The sequence below is a fragment of the Polypterus senegalus genome, chromosome 14 (genome assembly GCF_016835505.1).
Source record: "Polypterus senegalus isolate Bchr_013 chromosome 14, ASM1683550v1, whole genome shotgun sequence".
Lineage (NCBI taxonomy): Eukaryota > Metazoa > Chordata > Cladistia > Polypteriformes > Polypteridae > Polypterus > Polypterus senegalus.
In genome coordinates, this window is record NC_053167.1 from 115,289,971 (window position 1) to 115,308,468 (window position 18,498).

An 18,498-nucleotide genomic window follows, 5' to 3' on the forward strand; every position below is an offset into this window, starting at 1 on the left:
AGACAATTTTATGGGGGAACATACGTAAATTTATGGCAACTCTAACCCACCCATATGAAACATTTCGGAGAAACTTGGAATCATGAATAATCTTGATTAAAGTAAACAAATGTAGCCCAACCACCTAATTGATGACTCGCATGCGTATTAAATCGTATCGCCAAGCTGTTATTAGAATGTGTGTGGACATGACAAACATACTAAATCTTGAACGGGATGAATGTGATATTCTGACTCTGTTTCAGTTTTAAGATGGCCAACTTTGCTTATTTGCACTTAAGAACTTTTTTGGGTTTTGCCATTTTATATAGTCTGCCTGTTCTCGGGGAACTGGCCAACATGTCAGCAATATATCTGCCAAGCATCAAGCTTTCCAAGCCCCCAAAGTTCAGAGGAGAGGTGCTACAATGTCACGCATGCTCTTGGCACACTCCATTATGGAGAGCTGCATGATGCGTCAGGGAGGAGCCTGCTCTTCCAACCAATGAAGGTGCGCAGCATCATGATTACTTATGTCGAGGTTAATTAGCATAATCTGTATATGGTGGCAACTGGGTGGAGTTAGAAGTGCATCACATTTGCAAGATGGTTGTGATTTATCAAGGTAAACTGCACAGAGATGTGCATACGCCAGATTTTATAAATCTGGTTATTTTATTTGCCTTACACATGTTCCTGTTATTTGGTGTAAGCGTATTTTCACACTTAAATCCAAGCAAAGTTTTATAAGCAAGACCCTAGGTCTTTAGGCAGGTTTTGATAAGAAAAATAGTGTAAATTGATTTTTATTCTTCTGTTCAGTTTGCTTGCTTTTCAAGCTAACACACATTTTCATAAGCCAGTCTCAAATTTTTTTGCACCCGAGTCTGTCCCGTCCATTTCTGTTCCGATTGATATATTTTCTAGACACAAGTCACGTAAGTAAAACAACTTTGGTTTTGACTTAGTACTAATGGATATTCACATCAATATGTTGTATTTATATGAGTAAAAATAACCTTCAAGCATTTTTTAGTGTTGGTTTTTTTTTTGGTACATTGCTTTTAGATAAACACAAGTGGCATGGTGTAAAAGTTTGGGGGTGCTCCCTCACAGGTCCAAGAATCTGGGTTTGATTTCCGATTCCACTGGATTTGGCATGCTTTTCTTATTTGTAAATGCCTTTTTTTCTTGTGCTTTAATTTTCTCCCGTATTGTCAAGATGTGCAGTTCATATTTATTGACAAAGCTACGAGTTTAGCTGTGGTGTTCTTACCTCTCTACCAGGTTTCATTTCTGTGCTGTACCCAGTTTTACAGGAACAGGCTTTGGCGTCATACTATATTGTGCTCAATGATTGTGTAGGTCACATAGAATTGTTGCCACATTCGTCAGTTTTCTATTAAAACACAGCACAATGTCTATTTGTTTTTCCAGAGAAGCATGTGGGAATCTATTAAAAGAAAGAAGCCACCTGATGAAATTGCAGTTCGCAAAACTCATAAAGCTGATATTGTGCTACCAAAGTCTGTCAATCGAACCTTCCACGTATCTCGGAAGGTAGAATACACAAAAGCAAAAAACTATCACAGTCCCCTGCAGCCTTGTGACGACATCCTGTCTCCTTCTGGAGAAAGAGTTACTGATGGATTAATTCTTCGATCAAGTTTGATGACCCGTGAAGGAAAGGCACTGTCCCCCATTGCATTTGTGCAACCTCAGATCCAAACACCACGTTCTCCGAGTAGGCTGACCGCCAACACTCTTCTGTGCAGGGCAAGCGTTGATTCTGTAGAAGTCGAAGAATCACATTTGCAAAGTGAAACAAGAATGCAAACTGCCTTCTGCATTAAAGAAACTGTAAGTGTTGAAAGTACAACAACCCAGATGTCTTGCGATTCAGTGACATATTTTGAAAATGTGAAAAACAATATTGAAATACATAACTGGACACTTTCACCTGTAAATGCATCGGGTCATATTTTACATACTCCTCTTAGTCATAAAAGAATATTAAGTCCAGATTCTTTTGTTAACAACAGCTATGTCCCTGAGGTAAATAATGACACTGCGTTGGACGTACCTATTCTGTCTCCAGATCAGTTTCTGAAAGATGTAGCATTTGTGTCTCCATCTATTTCAGTATTGCCAGGTCAAGAGGCAGTATTCCTGTCTCCTCAGTCAAGTTCACCTTCTTCTAATTCTTCGTCTACCAAAGAAACGGATCTGTTGTTTACTGACAACAAACTGGATCAAACCTTTTCATCAGAGCCTACACAGTCCAGGTTAACTTTCTTTGTCAAACCAGATCCTGATTTCAGACCTGTAGTAGAAAATCCAGTTAAAGATGCATCAAAGAAGCGACCAGTCATATCAATGACTGTCACTAAATCAAAAAGTGGCCAAATAAAAGAAAACAGACCTGAGCCTAACCAGAAACCCTCTTTCAGAAAATGTTTAGAGGACCGCTTGTGCAAGGATGGAAATACCAGACTTGATCAGCAACAATTTCTAGCATTCAAGTCCACAACTTTGGAAGGCCTGCCAATTATTGATTCTGGTGGTGGTGGTGGTTTTGAGCCTCGTCCCCAAACAGAAAAAGACACCCTGGCTGGTAAATTGCCTGTAAAAATACAAGACCCTAAACGCAATAACAAAAGAAAAAGTGAGGAGTTTTTGGAGAGGACATCTGATTCCCAGAGTCACACTGTAGAAGTCAAGAAAAGGAATCGATTAGAAAGAGTTGTAGGAGAGACCAAAAAGCTCAGAGAGAGAGTACAGTTTTCTTCAAGAAGTTTAAGTAGCACCAAGATGGACCAGCAGAAGAAAAAAATAGGTGAGTTATGCTGTGCTAGTAGTTGTTTCATTTTAATAGTAAAAGTCAAGCATTAACTGTTGAAATATTTTCAATATTTAAAAAAAGTAAACAGAATTAAAGAAATCTGTATTACAAAGATTTTTCAAAACACTTATTATAGTATTGTTTTTTTTAAATTGATGAAAAGCATGCTATGTTCAATCTGTCAATTTTCTTATGTGTCTGGTGTGGTGTCACTCACCCATATGGAGTACAACAGATACTGCCTTCTGAACCAGATATTCTAGTCGTTTCTAAAGCAATTCATAGACCTTCACTTTATATCCATGAAATAAAACCCCATTAGCATTGCCAGTTCCTGAACAAACTCTTCTCCCAGAGCACCTGCTGGAGGAGCGACCTTGCCAAGTTCCTAAAATTTGCCTTGCCAAGTTCCTAAAATTTGAGAGAACTCTAGATACTACTGCAGTTTCTTCCCATAATTTTAAATGGCTGCATATATTAGCAGCAATAATCCTAATTATTAACATAAATATTTTTTTTTCTCCAAGTCTACAGCATAGTAAAATGTTAGTTTTCAATAATTTATACATGGCTTATGTGTTATTCAAATAAGTACATTTTGTATCATTTAGTACTGATTCCCCAATGCTTCATGCTCCTTTTGAATAAGTCTTTTTATTAGAAATAAAAAATGTATATTCCCTCCTCATAAAAAAAAAACAAAAATATTGCTCTGTTATTGATATGGCTGTAGAAGTTTATTTTATGAAAATATTTGTACTTACTGTAGATGGGACAGCATCCTTTTTAAGTATGGCTAATAACTCAAAAAGTGAAAAGGTATTTGAATTCAAAACTGCACGGAGGCAGCTGAGGAATATCCCTAAATGCTAAGGGAACTATTTTGAACAGAAATGCAATATATGAATGCCAGAAGAAATGTTCCATTTGATGTTTTTCTAGACACACTTTTGATAGTTAAATCCTTCTTGAGTGTGTCAGTCATTTTGCATTTTTCCACTCCATTACAAATGGTCATCCTGCTGGCTAGAATTTCAAGTGCCTTTTTTTCCATTGTATGGGATGATTAAGAAAAGAAATAAACAGATTCAGAAATGCATTTCTTAGTAAATAAGTGGTTTTTGTGTGAACTACTAATGTCACAGATGCTTACTTTGCCCTGGTGAGCATACATGTTCTGTTGACACACACTACTGACAATTGAGTTAAGTCATTTTAAAAAAAAAAAAAATCAAAAATAAGCTTTTTTTGTTTGTTTGTTTGTTTGTTTTATAACAGTGGCAGCTGCCATGAAGTCTGTCTCTACTGTCGCAGTTCGGAAATCGACAAATGTATTGCATCCACAGATGTCTCATAAACCAGGTAACATAACACAGTTAAACATGTTTCTCCAATTGTTTTAATAAAGTGGAGGGTGATAGGTTTGCTTTTGGTTTGCCATAACTTCACAATCACTCCCACATAAGGTTTCTCTTGTATTTGGCCCAAGGAATGAGACCATTGGATAGCATGCTTTGCTTGATTGCATTTGGTTTAGTGTGGTGGTTTGCTACTCTGACAGATTAGGAGACATAAACCTGTATAGTCCTAAGCACAGGAGGCTAATTCAGGTCTTCAAAATTCTCAAAGGAATTGATAAAGAGGATCCAACAAAATTTGTTTAACCTGCCTCAATTTTTTGTAGGCCACCATGTATAGAGTCATGCTTTTTCTTTACCACCCAAGTGAACCTTCTGGTCCTATCGAACCGTGAACAAAAAATCTTTTTCTGCAAGATTTCCGAAAAGCATTTCTACAGTGTGGAAATTGCAGTATAGTCATATAGAGATGTCATGATGCTAGAATTTTTTATAGTCGATACCAATGCTGTTATAATTTTCATACCTAATGCCCATTCAGTATCATGGAAAAACTGCATTCCCTTCCAATATACTCTCTTTCATATAAAATAAATGCATTTATGGACAAAGAATGGGATGCAGCCGTTATGAGCTCAACAGTTACTTTTCATAAAAAGTGCTTACATTACTCAAGTGACACAGCCTAAAGTATACAAATGTTCACAGTAGCAGTTTTAAAATGGTGATATCGTCTTCAAGTAGTTACTGAACTATCGTCCAAGTAAACTACCTTTTGATATTCATTTCTATCAAAATGCAGTGACACTTTTGTTGCTCAGCTTTCCTTGCCGAACTTTTGAAGCCATGACAAATTAAACATAATTTAAAATAACACAAACTGATTATTATGGACTTTCACAATTTGTTGATATTAATCATCTTAATAAAATTACTAAATACTGCTACTGGTTCTATGTCTTACAATACTGTACATGTAATCTCGTACATCTCTCTCCCCCTAATGGAGATTCTTTCTGTTGTCAAGGTTTCTGCATTTTTCTTTTCATCGAATAGCTTTAGCATCACTGCTCTCACTTATTTTCATATGTACGTTTTTAATCACATTTTTGGTGTTCCCAGGTAATTTTTTTTATTAGCAGATAGATATAAGTACAGTACTGAGTTTCACTCTTTTACTATCAATATTTGTTTTAAAAAAAACAAAAACAAATGTTTTCTGAATTTTTTTTGTGTTGGAACTGAAGTATCAGTTCTTGTTACCTGTCTACAACCATACTGTTTATTCTATACCTGGACACAATCGTAGTATGACACTGTAGTCTATATTTCAGTTAATTACTTCTACATGTCAACAATTGTTGAACCCTGCAGAGTAAAAGTAAACCTCTCAGCTTACTATACATAAACTAAATAGCTAAGACCTCTTGCTGTTTTCCCATATTGCTCTGAATTATTTTTCCCACTATTTAATGTATTTTGTTTTTGTGTAAATTTAGTAGCATTCAAAATGCTCCTTTGTCATTTTTTCTTTTTTTTTTTTCATTTGCTGTATCAGATCTGGCTCCAGTCTGCCCTGTTAAGCCAAATGGGAAATAAGTAACATTTGACTTCTGTGCAGTTAATATCCCTTGTGTACATATTTTATTGGTTTAATAAGGTTACATCTGGCCGGTTTTAAAAAATATTTTTTTGGTTTACCTAGGCGTAGACTTAAAGTCAAACAGAATGCCCTCACATATGTCATCTAAAAGACCAGTTATTGGAGTTGCTCAATCCAAACTAACCTTCTTCAAACCAGTGCAAACAGGTAAGCAAAGACTGTAGTAATAAACAGCAATGATTGTTTACTGAAGATGCATCTAGATGTTTTATAATGTCTTTTCCTATTACTTCGCTAGTTCTGTCAGTGTTTATTTCTAGCTGATACTCATTCATTTTCTTATTTTGGTGTAGCAATACCAAGGCATCCCCTACCATTTGCTGCAAAGAATATGTTTTACGATGAACGATGGCTAGAAAAGCAAGAAAAAGGATTTACTTGGTGGATTAATTATTTCCTCACACCCGATGATTTTAAAGTCTGCACTGAAGTTTTGAAAGGTAAGTAGTTTTGATGTTGGTGAGGTTTGGATTGAAATGTTTTTATAATAATAAGCAAAATCTGGATAATTCAAATGAATTATTTTGCAGTTAATGCTGTAGCACTAGCCTTTGGAGTCGAAGGTCACCATAAAGCTAGTGTTCCTAAAGCACCTACAAAAGAAGAGATGTCTTTAAAAACATACACTGCTAGGTCTAAGCTAAACCGCCTTCGCCGAGCAGCGTGTCGACTTTTCACTTCTGAAAGCATGGTGAAAGCAATCCAAAGACTCGAGCTGGAAGTTGAAGCCAAACGTCTCCTTGTTCGGAAAGACCGTCATCTTTGGAAAGATATAGGTAATAATCGCTGTCGGCAACTTATCGTGCGCAATGTGTTACTTTATGATTTTGGGAAACTCAGTTTTTGCTATTGCATTAGATAAAATAATGAATCTGTTTGTCTGCAGGAGAACGACAGAAAGTTCTTAATTGGCTATTGTCATATAATCCTCTGTGGCTGAGGATTGGGCTTGAGGTAAGTTTTATCTGCCTTGATGACCCAATATACAGTACATACTCAAGACATACAAAAGTTGAGTGTGTGTTTTTTGTTGAGTATTCTGCATTCAGTGTTCTTTTGTATTCTTTAAAGTTTCACCTGTATGGAAGTGCTCAGAGAACAAAGGTGTTATACTGATTATATACTTGATGTCTGTAATTGTGGGGAATATGACACTAATTACAAAAAGGAGTATGAAAGCTATAACACTGGTTAGCATGGCCCATTTATTTAAATAGTGTAAAATTAGTAGTGGGCAATATATGGGATAATATTTAATATTAATACTAAAACATTTCTCCTGGTAAAAAAATAAAAATTAGTGAAAAACGTACATTTTTTTTTTTCTTTTCATTTTTTATTTTTGTGGGCCCACTCCTAAATATGAGAATTTTTTTTTTTTTTGGTGCAACGCTAATAATGATGGAACCATTCCAAGCTTTGTAATATCTTACATGAGAACCAGCTTTGCTGATTATCTTTTATTAAATTAAATATTTCTTTTTATTTCCTTCTTTAGTTGAAGAGCAAACCTTACATTTTTTTATAACAAACTTTCACAGAACTTGTCATTCACACATTCTATCTGTACCCCAAGCTTTGCATGTCTTTGGAGTCTGAAAGCTTTTATGCAAGTTTTATGTTCAGGTGCAGTTTAAAGGTAGTAAAAAAAATATAATAAAAGGTTAACCTGAACAATTCTTTGAACTATAGTTCAGAGACAAAATAATCCCAAATGAGTTTGTTTTTACTGACAGTTTTGCAGTATGGTTAATGAAGTCATTGTAAATGTATACAGATTTATTCCCTGGCGTGTACTATGGATTATCATATTCAGAGCGACACAATTTAAAAAGTTGTACTAATAGCATAATTTTTGCCTTGTGGAAAAGGGCCTCTAGCTGTCCTAAAATGGTTTTTGAGGAAAACAGTGAGCATATTTTAAACATAATCTGTGATAAGTAGTGGACAATACTCTTTAAAACCTCAAAGTCTGTGATATTAATGTGGGCAAGCGAAATTTTATTAAGAATATATAAATACCCTTAAAACATGCAGTTGGAGCTTTAACATCACACTGACCTTAACCTGGTACCTTAAAATGGAAGACGGCTCATCCCACTAGACAGCAAATTTCAAGGAGTAGGTTGGTTTATTTTCTTGCCCAATTGTCTCCTTAAGTCTTTCTGTAGAAGGAAAACTACAAAGCCACATCTACATTGCAGCAGAGTTAATTCATTTACATTGGTTTATTTCAGCATGCTCAAATAAATCATTTCCAAGCAAAAATTGTAAAGCAATTATAGCTTTAATTTTTCAATTGAGAAGTACATGTCTGTTGAATATGCTACAGTCAGTGAAAATCATTTTTCATGCTTTTTTTTTTTATTTATATATAGACCATATATGGTGAGCTCATCTCCTTGGAAAGCAACAGTGATGTAATGGGTCTGGCAGTATTCATTCTTAATCGTTTGTTATGGAATCCAGATATTGCAGCAGAGTACAGGCATCCAACAGTACCTCATCTCTACCGAGATGGTAAGGCAGCTGACACAGAGCTTGTGTATTTTTGTACCTCGGTGAAAAATGTTTAATGTTATGTATATTTATATAATATTTATTTATTTTAAACAGGTCATGAAGAAGCTTTGTCTCGTTTCACTTTAAAGAAGCTGTTACTCTTGGTGTGCTTTTTAGATCAGGCAAAAGAGTCCAGGCTAATTGATCATGATCCCTGTTTATTTTGCTTGGACTCTCAATTTAAGGTACTGTGTTGTGTTTTAATTATTATGAATTAACTTCAAGTCATACAGATACTTGGCAATATTTTACTTAATGATGTATTATGTAGCCTTCTGCCTCATTATGAGTTTTTTTTTAATGTTGGCTAAGATTCATAGGTTTAAAAATAGCCTTTTGTTAAAAAGAACTGTTAATGTATGTAGATTTCTCATATGTGAAGTTCTGAAAATTGCTGCTTTTTTTAGTGTACTAAAGACCTCTTGCTGGCTTTTGCAAGAGATTTTCTGAGTGGTGAGGGTATTCTGTCACGGCATCTAAGTTACATGGGCTTGCCAGTTTCCCACATGCAGACCCCACTGGATGAATTTGATTTTGCAGTGAGGAACCTTGCAGTTGACCTGAGGTGTGGAGTACGCCTTGTGTGAGTACCTTTTTTATATATATATATAATCACATTGACATAACTGACTTCTTGGAACAAATGAGCTTAACTCTGATTAAGTAGTTCTAACTAATTAATGTGCTCTGTTTTCTGCCATACAACCATCTTACAAACGTCATAAAAATCAAAATCCCAAGTCTGTTCTGTTAACTTTCCCTCCTTCATTTAATGTGCAGTACATGGCATACTAATTTCTTTACTTTGATAAACTGGGTTAATTAGAAGCTCTGATAAGTAAGTAGGTATATGCTAAGGTTTTTTTAAAACGTGAAAGTGTGTTAGTGGAAAAACCTGCAAGAATTCCTAATGCTTTTGTGTTCCTAAGAACATTTTAGACATATTTTATTATTAAAATGAAAGGGCATAATCATGGTATGAAAACCTTCCATTTACTGATGATGGATTCCTCCAGAAGAGAGGTGCTGGATGGATTCCTCCAGAAGAGAGGTGCTGTTGCCACCTCTTCCTCCTCATTTTCCTAGCAGCTTTAGTCCCAAATGTACCATTGATGGGACACGTGCTTAGAATGGTAGAAGTTGCAAAGAGTAGTTCTTTCCATTTATTTAAACTCAGCTGCTGATCAAGCTACATACCAACTTCGGAGCTTATTGTGCAGCTACATATGCTGCTGTTTATACTCAATGAAATATGCATAAAAGTGATCAAACTGATTAAAAACGGGGACAAAGTCTATACTGTGCACTACTGTTCTTCATCATTGGTGCCGGCTGCTACTTATTCATCCAATTAATCTACATCAAAGTTAGTTTTCTTCATCTGTAAGTAAAAAATGGAAGTCTCTAGATGAAGACTAACTGAAATTTAGTTGAAAAGATAAATTGTGGGTATTTTATGTGTTCAGTATAGTATCTGCAGAATGTCTTTGTTTAGACCCTGCCTATTCTGAGACTGACCTGTATATTTTGTTTTAATTTCGCTGCTATGGTTGCAGTTCCTTTTCATATTCAGTTTTGTTTATGGAGTCAATATTGTTGACCTTGTGTAAGCAATATGTCCTTTTTGAATATATTGTAGCTTCAGTTTAGTTATATGGGCTCATCGTAAAGAAATGCCTCACACTACCATTTAGATGTCCAGTTAAAAAGTGTGTTTGTATGCTGTAAGTTTACTTTTGCAGCCTGTTTCTCTGTATTCTTACAGTTATCACTTATTTTCATAAAAGGAACATTTTTTTTTAAATCCCATTTGTGTGGCTTTCAAATTTCGACAACATACATGTTTTTGTTTCTTCTAGGAGAATTGTAGAGCTGTTGACAGAAAACTGGAGCCTCTCCAGCAAACTCAGGGTCCCAGTCATTAGTCGTCTTCAAAAGATGCACAATGTTGAGATTGCTCTTCAGGTCCTGAAAGCAAAAGGAGTTGACCTAAAGGATGAACATGGTAAAATAAAGCTTTTGTCTGTCTTCTCTGAAAATAGGAGAAAAAAAATTTTGTTCAAAGAATACTCCACCCAAAACTTTTTTTAAATGTCTCTTTTCCAATATCGATCGTAGTGATAGGCGGGGGAAAAAATTAACTGTATACTTTAATGCAGAACAAAGACACCAATGATTTTTGATTGAATGGAAACATATTTTGAGTAATACTGGACAACAGCAAACAATGTCAAAAATTTCCATAAAGTCTTGCGTTGCTCATTTTGCAAAACCCACGTGTTTTTTTCCCCCCTCTCTTCCACAATTAATAATAGTGTTTACACTTTAAATAATGATAATCCAAATTCAGGGTGTATTTTGTTTTCTGTCTCCCCCGATCTTCTGTTATGCAATTCATATAATACATGCCCACAAAGGCTCACTTACACTTCACACTCAGAACGCGAGTGCGCACGCATCATGGCTGTCACGTGTTCCTAGCATTCCTCAAAGCAGGTCCTCAGAAATTAGCGCAACGTGTGCGAAAGTTACAGTGCCAACAAAAGGTTGGAGTTGAAGTGTGATAAAAGTTGGAATGTGACGTCGGAGTCTCTGTTTACTATCTTCATGTGACAGAAAGCAGCTTTGAGGATCCTACGAGATGGATCTGCGTGCTTCAATGTTAGATGTATGGTTTGATGTGGTAAACCAAAATGCTGATATACAAATGCATTCGTGGTGCTTTTATATTCAAGTGTCACATATTCCCTACCGTAATGACACAATAAATTTTAAAAGGTCACGCATACCATCTTCTGTGCTGTAGTGTGTGTGTTGTGTGTGTGTGTTTTTTTTTTTTTTCACCTTCACAATGGCAACAGAATGTACAATGCTGTATTTGAGTCATAAAGGAAAAAAAAATAAGGTGTATTTAGTGATTAAAGTGGAAATTTCAGCTTTAATCTCTAAATGTCCAGTTTAATTTCATAGTTTACTTTATCATTAAAGTAGACCGTCGTAAACGTCATCTTAAAACCTACCCAGTTGTTAATAGCTACTTGCTTTAGGGGCTTCCTCCAGACCTGACAGCTGGGGCAAGTAGTAATAGATCACCCCATAGAACACATTAAATATGATATTCCAACTCTCTGCACATTTAGAATCCTTAGATTTATACTTTCATGATGAAATGCATTAAAGTATGAATGTTACCTCTTACAGATAAATCATTAATTTTGTTTAAATAATGAATACTGTTGTTGATTACACACATGGGGGTGACACGGTGGCAGAGCTATAGCACTGCTGTCTCACAGGGAGGTCCCTGCTGGAGTTTGCATGCTTTTTTGGTGGGTTTCCACAGTGTGCTCCGGTTTTCTTCGAAAGATATGCGGATCTGGGGATTTGGTGACACAAAAATGGCACAGGTGTATGTGTGTGCTTGTATTTCAGGCGATTCACAACACAGTGAAGCTGAACGTTTTCTCACTGTGATATCATCTCGCACTGCCACCTGGTGGAATCTTCCTCAAAACAGGACTGGTTTTACATGTGGAGGTCATTTCAAGTTTCTCCCTCTTGATCTTTTTGGCTGGTTTTCCACTCGTGCTAGTTTTGGCTTGAGTAATTATCTCTACTGGCAGTATGAGGCGATTCCTTAACCCTACAGAAGTTGCACAGGTTGTCCAACTTCTCCAGGATGGCACATCCACATGTGCTGCAGCAAGAAGGTTTAATGTGTCTCCCAGCACAATCTCCAGAACATGGAGGAGATTTCAGGAGACTGGCTGTTATTCTCGGAGAGCTGGACAGGGCCGTAGAAGGTCCTCAACCCATCAGCAGGACCGATACCTGCTCCTTTGTGCAAGGCGGAACAGGCTGAGCACTGCTCGTGCCCTACAGAATGACCTCCAGAGGGCCACTGGTGTGAATGTCTCTACCCAAACAATCAGGAACAGACTTCATGAAGATGGCCTGAGGGCCCGACATCCTGTAGTGGGCCCTGTGCTCACTGCCCAGCACCGTGGAGCTCGACTGGCATTTGCTCAAGAACACCAGAATTGGCAAGTCCGCCACTGGCCCTGTACTTTTACAGACGAGAGCAGGTTCACCCTGAGCAGCTGTGATAGACGTGAAAGAGTCTGGAGAAGACAAGGAGAACGATATGCTGCCTGCAACGCGTTCAACATGACAGGTTTGGTGGTGGGTCAGTGATGGTCTGGGGAGGCATATCCATGGAGGGACACACAGACATCTACTGCGTAGGAAATGGTGCTCTGACTGCCATAAGGTATCGAGATGAAATCCTTGAACCCATTGTCAGACCCTACGCTGGTGCAGTAGGTCCTGGTTTCCTCCTAATGCATGACAATGCCCGGCCTCATGTGGCAAGAGTATGCAGGCAGTACCTGGAGGATGAAGGAATTGAAACAATTGAATGGCCTTCACGATCCCCTGACTTAAACCCAATAGAACATCTGTGGGACATTATGTTTCGTCCATTAGGCGCACCAGGTTGCTCCTCAGACTGTACAACAGCTCAGGGATGCCCTCATACAGATCTGGGAGGAAATGCCACAAGACACCATCCGTCGTCTCATTAGGAGCATGCCCGACGTCAAGCATGCATACAAGCTCGTGGGGCCACACAAGATACTGAAAAGCATTTTGAGTAGCAAAAATTAAGTTTTTGAAAAAATGGACTAGCCTGCCACATCTTCATTTCACTCTGATTTTAGGGTGTCTACACAATTGAGCCCTCTGTAGGCAGAAAACTTTTATTTCCATTAAAAGACTTGGCATCCTTTTGTTCCTAAGACATTGCCCTGTCGTTATTTGTATAGATATCCAACTTCATATTGAGATCTGATGTATCTAATGTGTTTCTTTAAAGTGTTCCTTTAATTTTTGTGAGCAGTGTATAAACGGTAAAACACTTGCGTACCAGTAGCATCCGCTGGAGCATGTGTTGCGTCGCTTAAAGTATAAACCTGGCCTAATAAGACCCATTATCTTAATTTCTCATTTGCTATTATTTTTTTTCCTTTTATCAGTAAGATTATTTGATTTCTGTCAAAACTGAACTAAAATCTTATTTTTCTTAGGTGCTGCAATTGAATCCAAAGATATTGTGGATGGACATAGAGAGAAGACTCTAACACTGCTGTGGCGAATCATTTTCACATTTCAGGTATACTGTAAAATCCATTAATGATAGTTTTTGGTATTTTAATCTTCTTGTCTGTGGAAACTTCTTTAAATTTAAATTTGTTTTATGTAATGCATTTTATGTTGTGTAATATGGCAATAGGTGGAAATTTTATTGGACGAACAGCAGCTGTGTGAAGAAATTCATTTTCTTCGACGAGCCCAAAAATTGCAGCGGATTCTTTCAGGTCTTCAGTCAAACTCAAAAAAAGCTTTCCTAAAGGAAAATACTGAAGCCAGATTAGACTCTGGCACTAAAGTGAAGCTGTTGATGGAGTGGGTAAATGCAGTATGTGCTTTCTACAATACTAAAGTAAGTTATATTTCAGTTGCTCATCCTTTTTTAAACCCCTCTTTAGTCATCAAGTAAAAGCAAAATCCAGATACATAGTAATTTACTGCCAAACATTGCAATAAAACACCATAATTGCATAAAGTTGTGACCATTTATGATCTAATAATGCGCATGACGTAATAAACCTACTTTAAATGTATATTCAGTACATACTATAATCTTATACGGCTTCCTGTCCTATCAACTCTAGATAAATGTATTTCTTAGACTTCAGACTATAGCTTTGTGTTTCTGGAGTAATAGTCAACAAAGCAATAAAGAAAGAACATAGTCTACTGATTAACGCTTAACAGCACAGTTCTGTTATCGATCTGTATTCCTGAATTTAGGTTGCGTTGTGAATGAATGTTGCATTCATAACTACAACTTAATGTTCTAGACTGGTAATCCTAATTATAATAAGAAAAATGGTACTGCTCTACTGGTTACTCCATGTCTTTCGAGGCAGGCTACGAAGTAGAAGTGGACAGCACCACCAGCACTAGTCTAATTTTTCTGGGAGACACTTTTTAGTAATCAGTTGCTCCTTGCTGTTATTAGTGTAGTCTTTTTCAGATATTAACACTACTATCAAAGCATTAAGCAAGCCCATATTTTTATGCTACAGTATGTCAGAGTAACAGTGCACTGCAAGTAATAGTTTTAATGGTACTATAAAAAATAAAAATCGGGTAATATCATTAATTTATAAACCAGTAAAAGCATAATTACATGAATGGATGAATTCATATTCAATATGTTTAAATATTAGCACAGGTCAGTGTTTTGGATTAGAATTTAGTTTGCAACACATTTGTGTTCTTGTTAGATCCTTTTTAAATGCTACTACACCATAATCTGATTCACATTCTACCCATACGATCCACATGACTTTAAATGATCACTGCCCCATTTACAATTCGAGATTTTTATTTTTGTGATTTGGGGAAAACTTGGTGAATTGGTGCTTCAACCACATTTGCTGCATGCTGTCCTATACTTAAAGCATTTTTACTATTTGTTCTATAATATTTTACAATACACAAACTGATGCTAGGCTTAGTTTCTTTGTCAAAGAGTAGGCATAAATGTTGTAAATTGCCTCACCTAACAGTCTCTTTACAAATCAAACTTAAAAAATCTTTATGTAAAGTAACAGTTTAGCCTTCAGCATGAGATTCTTGATGATCAGTTTAATGAACCGTAAGTCATTGTACATCACAGAATGTCACTTTATGCCAAGTTAACCATGCTTGGATAATTTCATGTATAAAAGCAATAAGTGAAATGTTTTCAGTAATGGTTTTTCTCCAGAGTTTGTGTAGTGTTGCCATGGCTGCAGTCTTTTTGACAATTTTTTTTTTTTCAGGTTGAAAACTTTACTGTCTCTTTCTCAGATGGAAGAGTACTGTGTTTTCTTATTAACTACTATCACCCCAGTTATTTGACAATGGAAGCCATTAGTCAGAAGACTACTCAGACGGTTGAATGTGGACATCGTGGTACCATTGGTCTTAATCAATCATCTAGCGACTCTGATGACAGCAGTTTGAATTGTCAGGAGCTAAATGACAGTAAGGGAGTAGCTTTGTAATTTTGAAATTGTCATTTTAAGTAATTTACCCATGTACATGTTCAAACAGGATATGACTTGGGCATGTTAAACATCAAATATCAAAGGCTTGACCCAGAGCCCATGCTACATGAGTTTTATGTCCATCTTGTATAATGTAGCAGAAGTCTTTAATTCTTTAAAAAACCATAATGCTTAAACAGCATGTAGCACATTATAACTTTTTAAATTTACTTTATGCTTCTTTTTTTAAAAGCCAGTACAATATCGGTCAATTTCAAAGAACTTCTAGAGAATGAAATGACCAACTTTCAGTTGGTGAATAATGCTGTTTCAAACCTTGGAGGTGTACCAGCAATGATTAACTCCCAGGATATGTCAAATACAATTCCAAATGAAAAGGTAATTTTTGTCCTTAAATCGATAATGTATTGATCTTTCATATTTCACATCTTATAAATGCCACATAGCAGTCTAATATTCAGCAAATGTCTTTTATTCCTGTGAATCGACTCCACATGAGTCAACCATAAACACCACAAACTATACACAATTAACACTATTTGAGAGTGTCTGCTTAATTATGAAATTGGGTACTGTATGTAATTAATGCATAACTCTTTATATGATCCCAGTTTGTGCCGTACAAGTTTGTGAGGAATCCTAGGCCATCCTAGCAAAACAAGGAGTGGAAAATGGAAACAAATATTTAATGTGGTTCAAACCTGTCACGTGTTCCAGCAGATTTTGTGACTTCAGCTGACCCAATGTTTGTCACAAATTGCTATTGTTTATAATGGTAGTGGGCTGCGGCAGGTTGCTGTTTCAACTTTTGTGCTCAATAACCCTCTCCGATGTTGGCTAATCCCTAACTTTCACCCCTCATCTCACAATCCTGGTCAAATCACCAAAAGGGACCTACCACCTCACATTTGTGCTTGCTTCACTAAGGTGGAGGTGGCCATGCCCACCTTTGTAATGAATGTGCTTAGCCCCCCAAACCCAACTACTACCACCACTCTGATGATTGCAATAGATTCACCAAGGGGGTAGAACTCTGCCATATTCTTGATCATTGTGCTCGACTTGCCAACAGGGGCAACCAGCCCCATCTCAACACTTGCCAAACAGGGAAACAAGGGCATTTTTGGGGGGGGGGATAAAGTGGGTTGTGATACCTAAAAGAGAAACAGTGTCCCTTTGACTGACTGATAGAAGAAGTCAACCTATGGAGGATGGTCATTAACTAAAATCATAGTTGAGATTAACTCAAATGAATTTAGAAGCAGATTGGTATTTATGCTATGAGATGGTGTTTTTTTTTTTTTTTTCTCTTTCCAATTTTAAAAATAATTTGCAAACTATTATTTATTGTAGGTGGTTATTTGTTACCTGTCATTTCTTTGTACGCGTCTTTTGGATTTGTGTAAAGAGACAAGAGCAGCAAGAGTCATCCAGACAGCTTGGCGGAAGTATAAACTGAAGTTTGAGCAGAAAAAACATGAGGTATTCAGCATTTTTACATGTGTACAACTTTACTCTTTTGTTTTAGTTTTCTAGGTGAATTGCTCTGGAAAGGAAGTCAACCAGTTTGATGCTGAATGCAAAAACCTTTAATTCTTACCCTTACAAAATTTTTGATAGATACTTTATTAATCCCCAAGGGGAAATTTACGCCTGCTTACTTAGCTCTCCAAAATTGTTTTGGTTGAAGAAGCTGTTATTGCGTAATACTATAACTTAGATTGCATTGTGTAATTCGACTTTATTAATTGTAGAATTTCTGAAGTTTGGGAATAGGCTGCAATATTCAATATGAGTAATTTAATTTTTATTCAGTATTGTATCTTAGTTTGGTTTAAAAATAGTTTTGGTCTGATTTAGCCTTAAAAGAAAAAATAGAAAATTAGTCTGCAAAGTTGGGAAAACATCACAACATTTCAAGGATTCTATACTTTTATGCATACAATTAGTTACATTTATAAATGAGATTTTTTTACAAGTTTGGTTTGGAGAAGACTTTCTTTAATGGTAACAATTTAAGTACAAACACAAACTGCACAAGAAGGGGTAAGCATTACAAGCGGGTAGTTTCCTTTGCACGGTGTTACGTATGTTTCTTAAAAATTTGTAGCTTCACGATATTCTCATCTCTTTTACATGCCTTTTTATGGTAATATATAATGCTTAAACCCAAACAAGGAGTAGGAAATAAGCAACATAGTATGATAGTGTGTGAATTTTAGATATTTTTGTTGAATTAAGTGAATCTTTTTTTACTGTGCATTTTGAATTCAATTTATGGTTTTTAGTTAAGTATATAATGAGCATATAAGCAATACATTGGAAGCTTTACATTTTTAGGACATCAGAAATAAATGCAATAAAAGCAATTTTGCATGTGTTAATAATTTGGTTCATTAAATACTAATTGAAAATTTTTAGGAGAGAAATCGTGCTGCTTGCATCATTCAGATGGCTGTTCTCAAGTTTCTCAGTAAGCGTAGAGAAAAGAAGAAAATTGCTGCAGCAATAATTATCCAGTCATTTTGGAGAGGCTATTTGGTAAGAAAGAAAGCCAGGGAGGACCGCTTAAGACTCCAGAATGAATCTGCAACAATTATTCAGGTAAATATATATTTGATTTTTGTTGGTAAGTGATATTTAGATACTCAAATGGAAGGCCTGTTGTGTAAAAGTGTCTTTTTGTTATAATGTAAATGAAAGGTGCTATATAAATAAAATGTAGTAGTATTATTAAATGAAAGCACAATCAAGAATATCGCTGCATTTTTTTTTTTTTTTCCTTCTCTCATTTTCTCCCATTTTTTTAACCAACTATGTTGTTAGTGTTACTATGATTTACTTTGACACTGCACCAACCTACCTCCATTTACTGTCCCACTTACTTTTCTGTCTCTGGTACATGTTGAGATTTCAGTACCATTTTAATTATGTGAAATTTATATGGTTTTTAAGCATATCTAAAATGGTCAATCT

General features: G+C 36.2%; 1 protein-coding gene across 1 annotated transcript in view; it reads left to right on the forward strand.

The window, feature by feature from the left end:
* aspm (assembly factor for spindle microtubules) overlaps positions 1-18,498 on the forward strand; it is a 56,001-nt gene that overhangs the window by 4,085 nt on the left and 33,418 nt on the right. The window contains exons 3-18 of the mRNA XM_039734896.1: positions 1,417-2,815; positions 4,100-4,183; positions 5,885-5,989; positions 6,136-6,282; positions 6,373-6,618; positions 6,729-6,796; positions 8,221-8,362; positions 8,459-8,589; positions 8,812-8,987; positions 10,264-10,409; positions 13,489-13,574; positions 13,695-13,904; positions 15,295-15,499; positions 15,755-15,900; positions 16,876-17,004; positions 17,944-18,126. Of these exons, the coding sequence (XP_039590830.1) occupies positions 1,417-2,815; positions 4,100-4,183; positions 5,885-5,989; positions 6,136-6,282; positions 6,373-6,618; positions 6,729-6,796; positions 8,221-8,362; positions 8,459-8,589; positions 8,812-8,987; positions 10,264-10,409; positions 13,489-13,574; positions 13,695-13,904; positions 15,295-15,499; positions 15,755-15,900; positions 16,876-17,004; positions 17,944-18,126 (3,603 nt within the window). The remainder of the gene's footprint in view (positions 1-1,416; positions 2,816-4,099; positions 4,184-5,884; positions 5,990-6,135; positions 6,283-6,372; positions 6,619-6,728; positions 6,797-8,220; positions 8,363-8,458; positions 8,590-8,811; positions 8,988-10,263; positions 10,410-13,488; positions 13,575-13,694; positions 13,905-15,294; positions 15,500-15,754; positions 15,901-16,875; positions 17,005-17,943; positions 18,127-18,498) is intronic.